The following is a 20,697-nucleotide window of genomic DNA, read 5'->3' as shown; positions in this document are numbered from 1 at the left end:
GGGTGTGTGCAGGCTTTAGCACACAGCCGGGGGGCAGTAGTCTAAGACAGGGTTCTAAGAGTTGGTTAGGCCAAGCTCAACTTTTTTTTCTAAATTGAGGTAAAATTCACATAAGATTAACAATTTTACAGTGTACAATTCAGTGGCATTTAGTACGTCCACAATGTTTGCTTGCATCTATCACCTCTATCTAGTTGCAAATATTTTCATCATCCCCAAAGGAAACCCTGTACCCATCAAGCAGTCACTCTCCATTCCCTGCTCCCACCATCCCCTGTCAATCACTAATCTCACTAATCTGTCTTCTATCTCTGGATATTTCATATAATATGTGACCCTTTTGTGTCTGCCTTCATTTTTTTTTTTTTTTTTTGGTGAGGAAGTTTAGCCCTGAGCTAACATCTGTTGCCTGTTGCTATCCTCCTCTTTTTGCTGAGGAAGATTGGCCCTGGGCTAACATCCGTGCCCATCTTCCTCTATTTTATATGTGGGATGCCTGCCATAGCATGGCTTGATAGTGGTGCATGGGTCCGCAGCTGGGATCTGAACCACGAACCCTAGGCCACTGAAGCGGAGTGCGCAAACTCAACCAGTATGCCACCAGGCCAGCCCCTGTGTCTGGCTGCTTTTGCTTAGTGTGTTTTTGAGGTCCATCCATGTTGTAGCATATATCAGTACTTCATTCCTTTTCATAGCTGAAAAATATGCCATTGAATGGAATATTTTGTTTCTCCATTCGTCTGTGAGTGGATATTTGGGCTGTTTCCATCTCTTGTTGATTATGAACAAGATCAAGATCAAATTTTTTTTTTTTTTTTTTTTGCTAAGGAAGATTGTCCCTGAGCTAACATCTGTGCCCATCTTGCTCTACTTTATATGTGGGACACCTGCCACAATGTGGCTTGATAAGTGGTGTGGAGGTCCGCACCTGGGATCCGAACCTGCAAACCCTGGGCCGCCGAAGCAGAGCACGTGAACTTAACCACTACGCCACCAGCATGGCCCCAAGATCAATTTTTTAATTAACTAAAGTCATGCGTTCATTCACTTGTCAAAGTGTAGAGATGGAAGTTGAAGTCATGATAGTGGCTGAGATACCAAGGGAAGCGTGTGAAGAAGAAGGAAGCCAAGGCAGATTCCACCTTGGACATGGGAAGAAGAGAAGAGTACATACAGCTTCTCAAACGTCAGCTTGCCTGAAGATCACTTGGTTCAACATTCAGGTTTCTGAGTCCTGCAGTAGACCTACCAAACCAACCAAGGACTGAAGTTAGACATTCCATCCATTTTTTTGTTTATTTCCTCCTTGGCTCTTTTTTTTTTTTTTTTTGAGGAAGATTGGCCCTGTGCTAACATCTGTTGCCAATCTTCCTCTTTTTTCTTTTTTCTCCCCAAAGCCCCAGTACATAGTTGTGTATCATAGTTGTACAGCTGTAGCTCTTTTATATGGGATGCCGCCCTAGCATGGCTTGATAAGTGATGAGGATGTCCATGCACAGGATCCGAACTGGAGAACCCCGGGCCGCCGAAGTGGAAAGCGTGAACCTAACCGCTATGCCACTGGGCCAACCCCTCCTCCTTAGCCCTTTTGCAGGAGTTGTTGTTATTGAAATGCTCACTCCCTTGAGCAAAACAATTGGACTGCTTTTGTCTTAGCAACATCTAGCTTGGAGGATGGGCTCCACGCACTTTCCCATGGGCTCAATTGATCGACTGTGCTTTTCATTTTCTTTTGGGGAAGAAAGGCAAAAAGGACTTTGAGGGTACAGTGAGGCCCCTGCCACGTGTGATGAAACCTGATTGTGCCTTCCTTTTATAGACAAAGGCGGGGAAGAGGGAGGTACCAGTGGTCGGCTACTCATGGTTACAACTGATGTCTTCAGGGCTGACGCTGTCTGCCCAATTTTTGCTTGTATAGGCATGGTTGCAGCTGCAAGAGGACTTTTGGTATCTTCCATCTGGGGTCATGAAGGGACTGGCTGGCAAGGATTTGCCTTTGGAGCCCATCCCTGGAGTCTTGGGCCCAGTGCTCACCTCCTCCTCCTAGGTGCCTCTTTCTCCAGGCTCTGCTTCTTACGGGTAATTGAGGGCTAATCAGATACACTGCTTCCTGCTTCTGTATCAGCTAGTTAATATGTTACTACACCCAGATTAAAAAATGCCTAACAGTTAAAGGAGCTTTGCTGGTGTTGAGAGTTTCAGGCAAGCCACCTATGTTGGGAGATTATTAAAAAAAATAAGGCTTATCGTATAATCCAGTAATCATACTCCCTGGTATTTACCCAAATGAATTGAGAGTTATGTCCACACAAAAACCTGCACAGGGATGTCTGTAGCAGCCTTATTCATAATTGCCAAAACCTGGAAGCAATATGTTGTCCTTCAATAGATGAATTGATAAATAAACGGTGGTACATCCAGACAATAAGTCAGCCCTGGTAGTCTAGTGGTTAAGATTTGGTGCTGTCACCGCTGAGGCTCATGTTCATTTCCCGGTCGGGGAACCACACCACCCGTCTGTCAGTTGTCATATTGTGGCAGCTGTGTGTGGCTGTGTTACTGAAAGCTGTGCCACCGGTATCTCAAATACCAGCAGGGTCACCCATGGTGGACAGGCTTCAGTGGAGCTTCCAGACTAAGACAGACTAGGAAGAAGGACCTGACTACGCACTTCCAAAAAAATTGGCCATGAAAACCCTATGAATAGCACTAGAGCATTGTCTGATATAGGCCAGAAGGTGAGAAGATGGTGCAGAAAGCCCGGGCAGGGTTCCACTCTGCTGTGCACAGGGTGCTAGGAGTCGGAATCGACTCCATGGCACTAACAACGAAATAGAATGAACACCACCAAGAGTGATCTTTAATGTGGACCTTGGATGTTAGTGGTGTGTCATGTAGATTCATCAAATGTACCTCTGTGGTGTAGGATGTATAGAGTGGGGAGGTTGTGCATGTGTGGGACAGGGAGTATGTGGGAATTCTCTATACTCTCTGCTCAATTTTGCTGTGAACCTAAAACTGCTTTAAAAAATAAATTTAAAAAAAAGTAACATATACAGGGCTGGCCCCATGGCGTAGTGGTTAAGTTCGCGTGCTCTGCTTTGGCAGCCTGGGGTTCACAGGTTCGGATTCTGGGCACAGACCTACGTACTGCTCATCAAGCTGTGCTGTGGCAGCATCCCACATGCAAAATAGAGGAAGATTGGCACAGATGTTAGCTCAGGGCCAATCTTCCTCACCAAAAAAAAAAAAAAAAGTAACGTGTGCCTTTATGTGCTGTATTAGTTTCCTGTTGCTGCTGTAACAAACTACCACAAATTTAGTGGCTTAAAACAACACAAATATATTATCTTGGTACTGGAGGTCAGAAGTCCAAAGTGGTTTTAACTGGGATAAAATCAAGGTGTCAGCAGGGCTGGGCTCCTTCTGGAGGCTCTAGAGGAGAATCTGTTTCCTTGCCTTTTCCAGCTTCTAGAGGCCGCCTGCATTCCTTGGCTCATGAGCTTTTCCCATCTTCCAGCCAGCAGCATAGCATCTCCTAGTCTCTCTCTGACTATGACTTTTGGTTTTGTCATCACATCTTATCTCTAACTGACCCTTCTCCCTCTTACAAAAAAGACCCTTATGATGACATTGGCCTCACCCAGATCATCCAGGATAATCTCCCTATCTCAAGATCTTTAACTTAATCATAGCTGCAGAGTCCGTTTTGCCATGTGAGGTGACATATTCACAGGTTTTGGGGATTAGAATGTGGTCATCTTTGAGGAAGAGGTCGTTATTTTATCTACCACATGTGTCCTCTAAATAACTTTTCTTTGGGCCCTTACTGTCATTTCAGACAGTCAGCCCAATACCGTTTCAGGTTTGTTCTTTGATCGTTATCTGGTTTATGTAGGAGGCAGAGAGGCTGATGAGGAGAAGAAATGAAGGAAATCCAGTTGGGTCCTGGATTTGACTGGAAGGATAAAGAACAGTGATCCTCAAGGAGGGTGCCCACCTGAATTGTCTGGGATGCTTTACCAGATTCTGGGATGCATCCCAGATTCTGGCAAACCCTCCCCTGAGAGGCACATCTCTTCTGTCCCACCTTGCATCACTTGTCCATGAGAACACTGTGTATTTCCACATGTAGGGGCAGAAAAAAGTTGGCACCCAGGGGTGCAGAGGGATGAGAAGGAGCTTTGACAGAAGAGGTTGGACTTTGTATTGAGAAGCAGTTGGGGAGCCGAGGCTGGGGAGGTACCCCAAGTGACACTGAAAAAGATGGGATGTGGGGAGGGATTGGAGGATGAGATGAGTGGCCTTACCTGGATCATGTGGTTTTAGAGTCGTTGACGGTGGGACTATATGGGAGGCCCTGAAACATGCAAGGAGAGAGGTTGCTGGACAAGTCTGTGACTCTGTGCAGGTCCTCTCTGGTGGGGAGTTGACCATGAATGGCAGCTACCAAGGGCTGTTGAATTCTAAAGCTAGTGAGACAACAGCCTGGGAAAGAGATAGATTAGGCCATGGCGTAGAGATGGAGCCCACAGGCTTCCTTTGATGGTCTCCTGGAGCTGAACTGATAAGACATTTTCCTTCTTTCTGGGAGTTTGTGAGGCAGATGCAGTTTTCTATGGGCGGCACTAGGACTTCTGCTGGGAGAATTGAGCCCAGCGCGAGTGACGATGTGTGAATGATGGTTGGCAGAAGGGAAATCACTTTCTGCATGGATTTGTTCTTTATTGTTGCTTTTGTAATACCTGGTGCTGTCACTCTGAATGTTATTTTGGAGATGGATGATGCAGATGTTTTGTTTAAGGCAAAGCATAATTAAGTCATTTTTGGAAACCCATTCAGCATTTGACATGTCAGTGATGACTGTCCTATGGTTACGATGGGGAGTGGGTGTACTCTAGCAAGAAAATGTCATGGCATCTATGAGAGTAAATGACCGTGGATGAGTGTTTAATTCAGTCAACACTGGAGAACCTTTTATCGAATTGACCTCCCTGAGATTTGAGTCCAGATTCGTTTTTCTCTTTTCACTCGTGTTTTTCCCCTCATTGAGATGATTATGGTCCTACTTGCTCAGTTCCCTGCAACTGCCACTTTTTGGCTTTGTGACCTTGAGCAAATTTTCTTATTACTTTGAGATTCAATTTCTTTATCTACAAATAGCAATGGAAAACAACACCTGCCTCCCAGGGTTGTTGTGATGATAAAATAAGATATCAAATGTGAAGGTTGGTCCCTGGAAACAGTAGGTGATTGATTAAAATATTAGTTCCCTTCTTTGTTTTTAGAGATAAGAAAATTGACAAGACTCATGGTTGTCTTCAAATATTTCAAAGGCTGTCAGGTATCACAGAGGAAAGACACATTCTTTAGTGCTCCAGAGAGCAGACCTAGAGCTGATAGGTAAAATGGGAAGGAGACAAATTTCAGCTCAACATGAGGAAGAACTTTGTGATAATTAGAGCTATCTTATAATACAGTGGAGCTTCTCAAGTAGTGAGCAACTTGTCCTGGAAGTATTCAATTAGGACAGAATTTCTTCTTTCTTTTTTTTTTTTTGTGAGGAAGATCAGCCCTGAGCTAACATCCATGCTAATCCTCCTCTTTTTGCTGAGGAACACTGGCTCTGAGCTAACATCCACTCCCAGTCCTCCTCCTTTTTTCCCCCAAAGCCCCAGTAGATAGTTGTAGGTCATAGTTGCACATCCTTCTAGTTGCTGTATGTGGGACGCAGCCTCAGCATGGCTGGAGAAGCAGTGCGTCGGTGCGCGCCCGGGATCTGAACCCAGGCCGCCAGTAGCGGAGCGTGTGCACTTAACTGCTAAGCCACGGGGCAGCCCTAGGACAGAATTTCTCAACAGTATTCTTGACATTTGGGGCCAGATAATTCTTTTTTGTGAGGAGCTGTGCATTGTAGGATGTTTACCAGCATCTCTGGCCGCTACTCACTAGATGCTAGTAGCAACCCTCCTCCTGTCCTCCTGCCCCTAGTATGACAGCTAAAAATGTCTCCAGATGTTGCCAAATGTCCCCTAGAGGGCAAAATTGCCACAGGTTAAGAATCACTGAATTAGAGGCTAGGTGACAGCAAACTAGACTCCATCCTCCCAAGGTCCACTCCATTCTACGCCAAATTGAGTTCTTACAACATTAGTCCCAGGGATTCTGATGGTGGCTTTTTGGTTTGGGATAGAACCTACCAGTGAGGATTAAAGGCCTCATACATGTGAAGTTGTGGGGTTCAGTTTGAGCCATAGAGAGCAACTGAAGTCCCCACTTGCAAGGCCTTCTGTGGATGATTTAATGGCTTGTTGCTCATTGTGGTTTTGCAGGTCATGTTAGCAGCTTCCTACTGGTCTCTCCTGGCCCCCGCGGTTGAGATGGCCACGTCCTCTGGGGGCTTTGGTGCCTTTGCCTTCTTCCCTGTGGCTGTTGGCTTCACTCTTGGAGCCGCATTTGTCTACTTGGCTGACCTCCTGATGCCTCACCTGGTGAGTACCACTCTACTTTGGGCTCTCGTGTCAGGATATGTCCAGCTCTGTGCCATAGATTTACTTCTGTTCAAACTCGATATACCCGTTAATGTCTCTGTTAAGTAGCCAGTGATATTGAAATAGATATTTCAAGCCATGTAGGGCTTTTACCTAGAGGAATTGAATTGCGACTTTTTTCCTAAAAGAAAATAAGCTCTTGGCAATATGACTAAGCATCCCCTTAGTTACATTTTGGTAAGTTCAGATTTTAAATGTCAGGTTTTATTATAAATAGAGAGAGCAGCTGATGCTGTGCTGTGTGACACTGAGTATACGAGCAGACTTGGAAACTGGGAGAAGTGAGTGACCGTGGTCATGGTCTTGACCCTTAAAGAGCTTGTGACGTCACCAGGGAGATGACAACACACCCAACTACAGCGTGAGACCATTGACAAAGCATCACACCACAAGGGCTTATTAATAGGAGGATGAGGTGGGAGGACTGGGCAGCCTGGTCCTGGGTTTGAGCTCACGTCTGCCAGTTACTGGTTGTGTGTCCCTTCTCTCTAGTTTCTTCCTATAACTTGAGGCTAACTCCCCTGAGGGGCTGCAAAGTCAAAATAAAAAGGCACCAGAATTGGGGGCAAGCCAGAGATTTTAGGCTTTCATACTTAAATAGGGCTGGTGGGTTGGGTTTGGGAACGATGCAGGTGCCTGCTTTCAGAGAAGCATGATACGAACTACAGCCTGAAGTCTCGCTCTGGTCACTGAACAGAGTCAAGGTCAGGTCCTGAGTTCATAACCGAGCTGCATGGGCTAGAAAGGGGTTGTTCGCTTGTGCTACTGTCAGTAGACGGAGGTCAGTGTCAATAAGAAGGCAGTGCAAGCCATGCAGCCTTACCAGATGCTGTGTCCTGACAAGTCCTCGAGGTGGGCAGAAGCCCCCTGTAAGCCCTGAGCTGCTGCTTGAATTCTTTGCTCACCAGAAAGGGAGGAGGCACAGGAGGGATCATATGGGGGAGAACGGGGTCAAAGGACATTTCTTCTGTTGGATCATGGCACGCAAGGACTGGTCAGGTTCGCTGGAGTCAACTGGACATGTACCCCAGGAGGTAGGCCGATGTTCTCTTCCCTGCCTGCCTGCCTTCTTTCTTGCCTTAAATTCCCTACTGGAGAAAGAGAAGGAAGAATTCCTAGGAACTTGGCTTAGTCATGTCACAGAAGGACCAGCCTCTGGACCAGACAGCTGGATGTGATGGTTGGATGGAGAGCCATGACGTTGTCTAGGAGGAAAGACCATGTGTCGTTTTTTATTTTTTATCAAGAGCTTGAATGGCGGTGTCAGTTTCTGCCTGCTGGGCCCGAGCTTCCTTGCTGTGGAATACATCTGCTGGTAATAGCTTCGAGAGGTCCTCAATGTGGGCTGCCGTATTCTGCTCTCAAATCCACCCTGGTCAGGTGTGAAGTTGCTGTTGGGATGTATTCTACTCGCCCTGGCCGGAAGATCTTGCAGCCAGTGGCCTTAACTTGTGAACAGCAGACAGGGGGCTGGCTCTGCACAGCCCCTGCTGGGTCTCGTTCTGCCCTTCCCACCTGGTCCCACTGGGCTTCTGAGACAGTATCTTGCAGAGGGCTCTTTGCAATCATGATGGGTCACCACTCCTTGGTGCTGGGGCAGGGAGGGGCAGTCAGGAGTATTTGATCAGCTGTCCGAAGGTAAGGGCTTTCTCTGGGCAGTGTAAATAGTCCTTGGCCAATTTGTACTGTGTAGCAAATACTGTTTTTTTAAACCTTTTGCTTCATGTTTGTTCTAGTATATGCTTTGAATGTGGAGAAGATCTCAGGGGAAAGTCTTGGATAGACTACACAGAAAATTAGGAATGGTTTGGTAGTGTCAGGTAAACATCTAGGGAGAGAATGAAAGGGTTCGGAAATGGGCCTGATAACCATTAACACCTAGAACCTTGCTAGTTGGCGGAAAGATCAGCCTGGCAGTAAACAACTGTTCTAGGACATTTTAAAAGAAATTAATTCTTACTGTCACTGTGAGAAGGGGAATTTGTCTTGGAAGCTCTTATAAATAGATAAGAATTATTTATAATTGCTGCCGTCACTGAATACAAATGTTGCCGTAAGAGTGGTGCCTGGAAACAGTCTGTCCACCATCACTCTGAGCCAGGCTGAAGGTTTCCCTTGGTTTCACTCTTAATTTGCTTCCCACACCCAGAAAGGGCAGCAGCTGGGATCTATGGAAGGTGCTTCCTGGAGTCTGAGTTAATGGGTTTTGATCCTGAGTCTGTGTGGCTGTCCAGCATTGATTGAGCACTCACAGGGAATGTATTCTTGAGGGGAGGGGGGGGTCTAGAATTTGGTTTCAGAATGCTCACTGCTCTTGGAGTTTATGAGCCTGTGGCTTTTGAGGCTGTGGGGAGTTCTATAGGAAAATTCAGCTTGAGACCTTTTCAGTTTCCAGTTCATTCACCTTGTGACAAAGCCCCACTGTTCAGCAGATGGCCCAGGAACAGAATGAAGTCATTAGAGCAAAAGGCTTTGGCTGCAGCAACAATGGAGGGGCTCTCATCCTGCGAACAGGCCCTGGGATAAAAGGGGTGCCTGCCTGCAGAGAACTCCAGGACCTCCTTTCTATCCTATGGGACAGTGCATGGAGTTCAACCAGTGAGAGGAAGTGAGTCAGTGTCCCTGTCATCTCATCTGGAGAAAGGAGCCCGTGCAGGAGTCTGGTGAGGGCAGAAATGTGGTTGGAGGGGTTCTGCAGCAGTGCCCTGACTCGAGCCCTTCCCATGACCATTCAAGCACAGGTACCACTGCCTGCCAACATCAGAGTCACCGCCCTGGTTATATTTATGTATTCAGAACATGAAGGGCAGCAAGACTCTTGGGTTGGTGGGAAGGAAATGGTTAACTGACTCTGTTCTCTAACTCCACTTCCATTCGCTCAGCCTTTCAGATTTATTTGTCCCCCTTTTGGAGCCGAAGCAAAATATTGCTCATGAAAAGGATTTTATTCATAACAGCCTGTCAGGTTGAAGCCACTGTGGCTTTGTTAACTTCAGATGCATCAAATTGCTCTCTGAACTGGGTATTTATTTTCATTTATTTATCTGGGAGTAAAGGAGAGAAGGCTCATGCAGTAACTATTAACAGGAAATACACTGACAGGGATTTACAGAGACCTTGCCAAATGGTGTCTTAATGAAAGGGGGAAGGAGGCAGGGGCAGGCAAGGAAGGTGCAATCTGCTGGCCTGGGAAGAGGTCTGGCAAAAGGATGGATGATGGGGAACTCGGTTGGGCCAGCCCAAGCTCAGCGTTACCCTTAGATGGCCCTAGGGAGAAATGGAATGGACGTTGAACAGCTGTTGGGAGATATTGACATTCTTATGATCTTTGCAGTTTTGCTTCTATCTGAAGTTAAGAGTGGCAGTAGGTGGGAAGCCTTCATCTATAGTTTAAAGCAGACATTTTCTGCTGGTGGGTAGAGGGGTAGGGTGGGGGAGAAGGAGGTGTATGTCTCCAAGGCCTCATGTCCTCTTTAGTTTAGTGGGTATCCTTCCAGATTTTTTCTCTTTTTTTGTTTTCTTTAAGATAACGGATTATGTTGTCTCTTTTAAATATTGAAATATGAACATCCACATTCTCTTGTATTGTTCAAGTATGCTTTAAATCAACTCTATAGCAATGTGAAGCCTGACTCCATTTAGATCTCCTTTCTCTTATTTATGTGCAGGCATACATTTTTACATTTTTACACAGCTGGAATCAGTCTGTGCATTCTCTTGTGTGTTATTTTTAGAATCGAAATGATTTTTATCTGCATCATTTTAATACCTATGTAGCATCCTCCCATCTTAGTGTAGTTTGCCCAACAGTTTCCCCATCCTTGAGTAGTTAGGTTGCTCCATGCTTTTACATATGTATATATGTGCATCTGGAAATACAATTCTGTTTTGTGTTTTCTGAGAAACAAATGGTAACATGCTGTCTGTGTTGTTGCACTTGCTTTTTTCAGCTTGCTTTCCATCTTGGCAGTCTTCTCTCTGGGAGATGTGAGCTCCCCACCCCCTCCCTTCCCTCTCTTGGATTTGACATCTTGAGGAGGCTGCCCAAGGACTGCAGGGGGAAGGGAAGGTGGTGGGTGTCTGACTGTCTGCCGCTCTCCTATCTGCGAGAGCGTGGCTGATAATCCTGCCCAGACAGGCTCCAGGGCAGGGAGATTAGCAAGCAGTCTGGCTACTGCTTTCTTCTGAGCTCCCTCCTTAATTTACCTGTGTCCCCAATTCTGTTCAGTTTCTTTTAGTTTTCTCTGTGATGGCAAAGAAGATGCCTTTGCTGAAAACTTAAATGAGTAGTATGTGCACGTACTTTCACACGCACCCAACTTGTGCTGGTGTCAGTATTGGTTGGCTGGAGTTGCTATGAGGGGCCACATAGGACAACTGTCTGGAAGTGACAGGTGTTGTAGGAGGCGATTATTCCCGCCCCCCCAGGGGTGTTTGCATGTTTTTCTCTCCTTCATAGATTTTCTCCATCTTTAACATTCTGATTGTACTTGACAAAAGCATACCTTACAGAGAAAAGGAGAGAGAGAGAGAAATGGCAATATCTTGCAGAAAACAAAAAGGAGAAATTGCAGTGGCATCCACCTGAGAGTCTATAGCAGAAGCCTGATATTGTCAGATAAGCCCAGCTAACTTGATAGTGAAAATTGGCCTCGGCCTCAGTTTTAGTGTTCTCTTTCTTATACTTTGTTGAAGTTTGAGGTATGCAATTCGAGATACCGTTAAGGTGCATCCTGGCGTTGATCGATTGTTGAATTTTGACTGGGCTGGAGAGAGTGTGGGAGCATGACTCTGCCATCAGCAGAGGCTGGGGCGTGGGGATGGATTGGCAGCTCTGTTATCTGTGCAGCCTGGTCAAAGAGGGTTTTGCAGACGGGCCTTTTGCTTAACTATCTGCACATCTGTATTCATTTCCTAGGGCTGTCATAACAGAATACCACAGACTGGGTGGCTTAAACAGCAGAAATATATTTCCTCACAGTTCTGGAGGCCAGAAGTCAAAGATCAAGGTGTTGGCAGGTTCAGTTTCTTCCCAGTTCTCTCTCCTTGACTTGCAGATGCTGTCTTCTCCCCGTGTCCTCACAGGTCTTCCCTCTGTGCGGGTGCATCCCTGGTGCCTCTCTGTGTGTCCAAATTCCCTCTTCTTATAAGGACACCAGTCAGATGGGATTAGGGCCCACCCTAATGTTCTCATTTTAACTCAGCCACCTCTCTAAAGGCCCCATCTCCAAAGGCAGTTAAATTCTGAGTACTGGGGGTTAGGATTTCAACATATGAATTTTGGGGGAGGGGGCACAATTCAGCCCATAACAACATCTTCTAGGTTTCTTTTGATGTTTATGGTACTAGGATTGAAAGGGGACTCAGGTGGAGATCGCTCATCCTGTGGATGTCATTGGAGGCCATCAGTTTAGGCACTGGGTGTTCTGAACAAGGGCTGCAGTTCTCCTGGCACCTGAACTGGGCTGACTGGGCATACCCTGAGGGGCAAGGCATGCTACCAAATACACAATGCTAATTAATACCTTTTCTTTGTTTTTAAATGTTTTTCACAATACAGGTTGAACACGTGTTTTATTTTGTGAGGAAGATAGCCCTGAGCTAACATCCATATGCCAATCCTCCTCTTTTTGCTGAGGAAGACCAACCCTGAGCTAACATCTATTGCCAATCCTCCTCCTTTTTTTCCCCTTTTTCTCCCCAAAGCCCCAGTAGATAGTTGTATGTCGTAGTTGCACATCCTTCTAGTTGCTGTATGTGGGACGCCGCCTCAGCATGGCCGGAGAAGCGGTGTGTTGGTGCGCGCCCGGGATCCAAACCCGGGCCGCCAGTAGCAGAGCGTGCACACTTAACCGCTGAGCCACAGGGCCGGCCCCAATACTTGAGTTTCTAATGGAGCAAACCCGTGAGCTTGCCAGCACTGGAAGCAATGACTGATGAGTCCTGGCTGGGGAGCGTTGCAAAAAGCTTGTCGTTTAGAGGGACTCCTTGACAAAAGAGATGGTTGAGTCTTGTGTGAAGCAGACGGGATATTTCATCGCACTGGGGCCTCCTGGCACACTGAGGCGGCAGACCCTTCACAATGTGATATTTGGAGAGAGTGGTATTCAGGCCTCCTGGATCCCAAGCACCCATTTCTAAGATGTAGCTAGAAGCCGCGGTTGAAGTTGTTTCTTTTGCCTTTATATGCTTTCTGCAGCCTCCTGTGAGGAGCCTCACTCTTTTTAGGAAGATGCTCAGGTGTTGTTTTGGTCCCGTTGGCAGGCAGAGGAGTTAAAAAGGGGGTGGAGGCAACCTCCTAGTGTGGTGAGCTTGCTGATTCTTGGAGAGAACAGCGGGTTGAACCCTTCCACATGCCTGCAGGGAACGTTTAGCTGCTGGGAATGCAAACCGTGATCTCCCTCTCCTCCCCTCCATGTGCTCTCTTTGTTTTCTAGGGCCGGTGGGGAATACTGCTCTACCCATTTCTCTGCCTGTGTGTGTTAGCTGTGCACACCATCCTGGCTCGTGGAGGCTGCAGGAAGAACGTCTGTGGCTTTGCAGCCAGTGGCACAGAGCATCAGAGAGCGCCTGCTTTCTTGTTTTTGACCAGAGTTCATAAACCGCTTCTGTTGGTGGTGTGTATTCCCAGAGTACCCTCAGTGAGTCTGTCATGAACACACACACATGCACATGCAGTGCACATGTGCACATGCGTGTACTCGTGTGCACACACACACACATACACACACTCACGGAAGCTGCCACTTCAGTACAGGTTGGCTTGCTGAAGGGGACTCCCCAAGCACTGAATGGTTCTTGTTATTGTAAAAAGTGTCTTCCTTGCCATCTGTTGAGCTAGGCAAGATGTTTATGAGTAATATCCAGAAGCCACCATGGAAATTTATTGAACCAGTGGATGGTTGGCAAAGACGATCTACAGGCTGGACAGCTAAAGGAATCTTAACTCTTTCCTCCCAAAGGTGCTGGGGTATGTCTGTCTGGCTCACAATGCGATGGATCAGGAGGTGTGTTAGGAGGGAGGTGGGGTGCGGTGGAGGTGGGAAGGAGCAGGGAGGTTGCCTTTGGTGCTTTCTTCCTGGCCAGATCCCTAGGTAGGTGCCTGATGCATCAGTGCCAACAGAGCAGGTCCTAGCTGTGCCCCTGTTGTCCATCTCCTCTCAGATTGTGGTGCTGGTGGTGATAGTGTTGATGGCAGGTCCCAACGCTGGGGAATCAGAGTCCCAGGGAAGGTAGAGTTCTGGTATCAGAGAAGAAAAGAGGAGTAAAGCGTGGGGACAGAGATGTGGTTTGGCTAATTCTTAGAGAGGAGTCAGATTAAAGCCACTGGAAAAACTAAAACATTATTCTCTTCCATATTGAGCCCTGGGGATAAATGACAGTGGGCACATCAGTGATAGTAGTATATGGCACCTCCTTCTGAAAATGGCAGAGGGCAGCCCTGTGTCTGCTGTCCAGGTGGAGGCGAAGGGATTTTCATCCCTGTGTCTCAGAAGCACACTGTTTCTCGAAATCACAGCCAGTTCCCTTTGGAGCCTCCTTTTTCCAGTTACATGGGTGAGCAGTAGGAGGACTTACCTTGACCCAAGCAAGACGGAGCTATTCTGAATTTAATGCAAAAACCAAGAGATAATTATAAACACGATGGCAGTGGTGAACTGCTCAGAACACTGTCCCTCCAGCGTTTGTCAGACTCTCTCCTGCTTACCCTACGGGATGTGGTTTGGGTTCCTTCCCCAGAAAGCTTCCCTGACTCGCCCCATGTCTTGGTTCCATTTTGTACTTCTCCCATCCTGGCCCTTCTCTTCCCTGTGCTGTCATTACCTGTGGACTTGATCACTTGTGGCCTGAAGGCAGGGGCATGGGCAGGGACAGGTCTGCTCTGGTCTCCCCTGTGTCCTCTACACCAGCACAGCCCCTGGCGCATAGTAGGTCTTCAGGAGGTATTTGATGAATGAATGAATGAGTGAGTGAATGAATGGAGATGTTGGGACGATCAAATGAGATCATCTTTATGAAAACCCCTTACAGCTTCTAAGTTGAAAGTGCTTAACACCTGTGAGTTATTTTCTGGAAGCAGATCCGTGACCTTTGCAATTGACTACTTTTTGGCACTACGGACATGAGGCACAGATAATTAAACATGCAGGCGAAAAATAGAAAAACTTAATCTGAAATTTGAATGTTATGATTTTTCATGCTTTATTTAATTTCTTAATTATGTTTGCCTAAGAAGCTAAAGATTTATACTGCCATTTAGAATAAGCATTTTCTGAGCAATGCGATCAGGAAGTGTGTTAGGTGGAAGGTGGGGTGGGATGCAGCTGGGAAGGAGCAGGGAAGTTGCCGTTGGTGCTTTAGAAAAATACTGACACCTGAACCTCCCTCTAGAGGTTCTGATTCATCATGTCCAGGGTGGGGTCTAGGTTTCTGAAACAAAACATCCCCACAAAGGCTGTGATGTTCAGCCAAGGTTGGTGACCGCTGACTGAAAGGCTACTTATAACCCGCTTTTGTTCAGGTGCTGTTTTTTGGATGATTCACTGCAATTCAAGTACCTTTCACTTTCCCTTTGAAGCCAAGTCTTACTCTTGCAAAAGGCTCAGAAAAGAAGGAAAGAAGGACTCCCTGCAAATGACTGAGGGACAGTCCCAAAATGAAAAGGGGGAAAGGATCTGGCTCCATGGTTGCAAACTTCAGAGCACACCAGAATTACCTGGGAGACTTAAAAAATGCCGATGCCTGAGGCCCACCCCAGATCCAATGACTTACAAGCTCTTGGGATAACACCCAGGCACCTGCATTTTAAACTAGGTCTCTAGGGGATTTTGATGCTCCCCGAAGTAAGAAAATCACAGAACAGTGCAGAAAGGCGCATAGCAATGCTGGAGGAGTCTGGGAAACTGTGGTATCTGAGGGACATTTACAGAAAACGTGCTCCAAGACCTTCCCATGGTCTCCTTAAGAAGTTTATTTTTTATTGAAATTAAATTCACGTAATATAAAATTAACCATTTTAAAGTGAACAATTCAGTGACATTTAGTACATTAACAATTTTGTGCAACCAATACTGCTATCTAGTTCTAAAACATTTTCGTCGCCCCCAGACAAAACCCTGTACCCGTTAAGCAGTCGCTCTGCATTCCTCCCTCAACCCCTGCCCCTGGCAACCACTAGTTCACATTCTGCTTCTATGGATTTACCTATTCTGGATATTTCCTACAAATGCAATCACACAATGTGGGACCTTTTCTGTCTGGTTTATTTCACTCAGCATAGTGTTTTCAAGGTGCACCACGTTGTAGCATGTGTCAGAATTTCATTCCTTCTTATGTCTGAACAATATTCCATTGTATGCATATAGTGTGTTGTTCTGTCATCCACTTATGGGCATTGGGTTGTTTCCGAAACCTTTTGGCTATTGTGAGTAGTGTTGCTGTGAACATGGGTGTACACTGTTCGAACACCCATTCTGAATTCTTTTGGGTATATATCATAAAAGGTTTTCCTTTTCCAACTGTTAAGTCAGGTCAACCTAGGTGGACAGCCAGGCTGGTGGCTCAGCTGACCCACAGTTTGCTGGGGTAACGTGTGTAAAGCCCTCTGAAGCTCAGCTCTGAATAAGGAGCGCCCAGGAGGACAGTTGGGCCATTAACAGGGCCAGTGGGAGGGGAGGTCTGGAGGGGGCTGGTCGGGGCAGTGCGGTTCGGTTTGACTGTGCCTTCAGGCTAGCTTGGGTTTTAAGTGCCTTTACTTTGCATGGTTACAGCGGAAACAGTGAGAATAATCTTATTAAAAATACATTTCTGACCATGTCACTCCCCATCCGAAATCTTTTGATATCTCCCCTTCAGGTCCAAGCCATTTTCTTTATCTGTTTTCTTTTTCATTTAATATGAACTTACTTCAGGGCTCTCCTCCGGGTGCCTCCCTGTGTCCTTGGCTTCAGCTCCGGCCGGTCCTCCGCCACCCGCACCAGCCACCAGCCGCTGCATCTGGTTCTCGGGACGCATGGTGCCCTTTGTCATCCTGAGCCTTTCCTCGTGTTCTTTCTCTGCCAGAAACCACTTCCCTCCTTTAGCCTTCACCTGGCCAGCTCCTGGTTCCCTTTCAGGTCCTAGCCATAGACATCCCTTCCTCGAGAAGCTGTCCTGGAGCTCCGGCCTGGGCCAGGTGCTCCTGAATCTCTGGGGCCACTGCGCTGAGCTCCTGCGTGGCAGCTGCTTCCCTGCTGGACCTAAGCTCCTTGGGGGCAGTGGCTTGGTCAGTCTTGTTTGCTCTGAGTCCCCAGCACCTGGCGCAGAGGCTGGCACAGAGAGAGGGCTCAGAAAATGATTTGTTGGGGGAAGGAGCGAGTGTTTGTTTAAGCCTGGAACTTTATTTGTCATTGAGTGCCCCAGGCCTACATCAGTGCCTGGAATGTGCTAGATGCCATGGTCCCCTCCAACACCTCCCAACATGATAAAACTTCCTCAATGTGTGAAAGGAGAATTATATATATTATGCTGTATGTATTTACATATGTGTGTGTATATGTGTATGTGCATGTATGCATTTATTTAAAAATTTTTTTTTTTTACAAATTGAATTCTAAGTAAAGTGCCTGAGGGCAGAAGGCTTGTGTTGTGAAGAATCAGGTGGTCCAATGAGCTAGTGCAGGGTCAGCAAACTCTGTCAGGGACCAGAAAGTAAGTATTGCAGGCTTTGCAGACCACATACGCTCTCTGTTGCTTCTTTAAAATCTTTTCTTTCTTTCCTTTTCTTCTCTTTTCTTTTTGACAACGCTTTAAAAATGTAAATAACATCCTTAGCTCATAGGCTGTGCAAAAACAGGGCACTGGCTAGATATGGCCCACGGGCTGTAGTTTGTAGATCCCTGATCTAGGCCAGTTGCTTTTTAAACTTTCCTTTAGTGGTCTCATGTTGTATGCCTGTCTGTGTTACCTTTTTTCTTGATGATTAAAATTATGTATGTTAATTGCAAAAAAAAAAAAAAAAAAGAAAAAGAAAAAGAAATAGAGAGCATAGAAAAGTTTCAAGAGATAAGAAAAATCTACTTTTAATCCCACCACATGGAAGCAACTATTTTTCATGTCTTGGAACATTTGCTGTCTGCATGTTTTCCTGTTGCTTTTTTCTGTGGATGGGAAATGTCATAGAATAACTCACAGTCAGGGAGCATGTATTGTGTGCTGGGCACTTTACGTGTGTTATCCTGTGAGGTAGGTGCTGTTGTTAGTTTTATTTTACAGTCGAGCAAACTGAGGCTCACTTGTGTGAGAACAGATGCAGAAGGAGTGGTCTCCCTAAGAAGCAAGCCCAGTGTTGCGTGGGGGGTGATCAGGGATGCGTGTGTTGAGGTGGAGCCTCTGTCACCAGCCCCTGGGTGGCTGGAATGAGCGGAGCCCCTGTGTATAGCATAGTAGGGCAATTTGTCGTTGCAGCAAAGCGCAGCCCATCCTGGTTGATACTCTGCATCACTGAGATGTTTGGGCAGCATCAGTGCTGGTTTTGCCGTGCTATCTGGAGTCCCTTCTGTCCCTTCATTAGAGATGCCAGGGGCACTTTGGGGAGGATAGTTTTTGTTTGTTTGTGTTTCCTTATTGCTCAGCTACCCCATTTGGGCTCTATCTCTTGGGATGCAAAAGAGGAAGGAATGAAAAGAGATGCTCGTCATGGCTTTATGCTCACCATTGGATTTCGTGATGGAAGGAAAGTGTGTGCGTGGCCATGGATGCCTGTTCTCTGTGAGAGCAGAGTGTGAAGTGTCGGGTAGGGTGTATTCCTCTCTTCCTCTACCAGAGGGGCTCCGGGTCCCTCTTGGCACGTTTTCACTGTTACCACAGCCTTTCTCCTCCCCTGATTCTCCTGATAGCCTTCGTAAAAATAATTGCCTGCTTTGTCTGACACCCTGATCCTGACTGGGCTCACCCCTCCCCATTTTGCTAGAAGCTGCTTGCATGTCAAGTTTCCATATGGTAGCACAAGTGGCAGTTGGAGGAGTCCCAGGAGACTGGCTCATTGGTGATGCCCAAAGTTTCTCTGTGGCAGAGGTGCTTTAGGGCAGGACCTGTAGGTAATGAGCCTGGGGAAGTGCAAACTAATGCTGGGCCTACTTGCTGAGAGAGTTCTAATTTAGCATCACAATTAGGGGTGGAGGTGGGTTATTTATCTTATACAATGGTATTATGTTATGTGATAATATATTACGTGATGATATATGATGATATTCCATATTGGCATTATGTAATGATATAGCATTATATATTATATCTTCATTCTTTCGAACACCCTCATGCTCTCCACTCAAGTCCACATTTCTAGGTTGAGATAAAGCTTTTTTAGTGGCAACATGTCATAGTGGAACAAGCATGGGCTCTGGATCAAATTGCTCTGGATTCATAGGACTGTGTGTCTTGGGGCAGTTACTTAACTTCTCTGAGCTTCAGTATCCTTATCTGTAAAATGGATATAATTCTGCTTGAGAGAGCGGACATGAGGATTAACTGAAATAATGCATATAGAGTACCTAACACATAGGCTGGCATACAGCAGGTGTTTAATAAATGTCAGTTCCCTTATATCAGGAAATGTGGAAGTTGCTGGGGATGACTTTTTGGTCATGTTTCTTACTTGCACAAGTTGTGGATTCGGGCTTAAAATATCTGTGTACGCATGTGGGTGTGAGTGTGTGTGTGTGTGTGAGAGTGGTGTGTGTGTTGGGGGGATGTGTCTATGTCTTTGTGAATGCTTGTGATCTTCAAAGGAGGAGGCCTCATTGTGATGTCTGCTGGTCTGGCCTCTGGGCTCTAGGAGGCGAGATGTCCTCTCATGGGCTGTGTGGCTATCCCATAAGCAGATGGCCCCCTTCTTTCTACCACTCCCGAGGGAATGGGGTGAAAAGTTCTGCCCATAAGACTGCATCCTAGGACCACAGTCCATCTTGGCCACTTCTCCTGTGCCGTCTTTCCCTCAGAGGGGTTGTTCAAAATGAGAATAACCAGCTGGCCAGTAAGAGACAAAAATGACTTGACCAGGTGAGGTGGAAACCTTCAGTTATCTGGTGCCTTAACTTAAATGACTGGATTTACTTTACTCACATAACAGGTTGCTAGTAGGCTGTCAACCTGGTTTGACACCTAGGTTGTTGCTATAGACTGAATTGTGACTCCCCTGCCCCCCTCAAGTTCATATGTTGAAGCCCTAACCCCCAATGTGATGGTATTTAGAGATGAGGCCTTTGGGAGATGATTAGGTTTAGATGAGGTCGTGAGACTGGGGCCCTCATGATGGGATTAGTGTCTTTATAAGAACAGACACCAGAGAGCTTGCTCTCTCTCTCTCTTTCTCTCTCACTGCCATGTGAGAACACTGAGAAGGCAGCCGTCTGCAAGCCAGGAAGAAGGCTCTGTTGTGTGTGTTTTTTCCACATCACTAAGCAATTCTCCACCAGCTGGTGTCCTACAATTCAACTCAATTCTGACACTGTCTACCTGGACATAGCATTAGATCCCACAGGTTAAGGTCTCAGTTCTACAAGACGGCCTTCCCCACTTCAGATGCTAATTGCAAGGCCAGGTTGTCACCTGTGCTTCTGACCAACCAGCTATATAGATCAGAGGTTCCCATGCTCCCCTCCCTCGTTTTGATTAATTTGTTAGAGTGGCTCACAGATCTCAGGAAAACAGTTTACTTACTAGATTACTGGTATATCATAAAAGGATATAGCTCGGGAACAGCCAGGTGGAAGAGATGCATAGGGCAAGGTATGGGGAAAGGACGCGGAGCTTCCGTGCTCTCACGCAGCACGCCCCTGTCCCCAAATCTCCACGTGTTTGTCAACCCAGAAGCTCTCTGAACCCCGTCCTTTTGGGTTTTTATGGAGGCTTCATTACAAAGGCATGATTGATTAAATCAGTGGCCATTGGTTATTGACTCAACTTCTAGCTCTTCTTCCCTCCCTAGAGGTCGGGGTTGGGGGGGTAAGTTTCAACCCTCTAATCACTTGGTTGGTTCCCCTGGCAAGCAGCTCCCATCCTTAGATGCTTTCCAAAGGTCACCTCATTAACATAAACTCAGGTGTGGCTAAAAGAGGTTTGTTATGAATACCAAGACACCTTTACCACTTTTATCACTTAGGAAATT

The 20,697-nt window shown here is 46.5% G+C and overlaps 1 protein-coding gene across 6 annotated transcripts in view; it reads left to right on the top strand.

The window, feature by feature from the left end:
• The window catches only part of SLC39A11 (solute carrier family 39 member 11), a 369,359-nt gene that overhangs the window by 52,326 nt on the left and 296,336 nt on the right, over positions 1-20,697 (top strand). For 5 of the 6 annotated variants that reach the window (XM_087441498.1, XM_087441495.1, XM_087441497.1 and 2 more), the window contains one exon: positions 6,333-6,491. The exons of the other annotated variant lie outside the window; for it this stretch is intronic. In XM_087441498.1, the coding sequence (XP_087297624.1) occupies positions 6,333-6,491 (159 nt within the window). The remainder of the gene's footprint in view (positions 1-6,332; positions 6,492-20,697) is intronic. 6 annotated transcript variants of the gene reach the window in all.

The sequence above is a fragment of the Ceratotherium simum genome, chromosome 16, assembly GCF_057802395.1.
Source record: "Ceratotherium simum simum isolate JZ-2026a chromosome 16, ASM5780239v1, whole genome shotgun sequence".
NCBI lineage: Eukaryota > Metazoa > Chordata > Mammalia > Perissodactyla > Rhinocerotidae > Ceratotherium > Ceratotherium simum.
The sequence above is the reverse complement of the archived record's forward strand: the minus strand, read 5'-3'. Positions and strand labels throughout refer to the sequence as shown.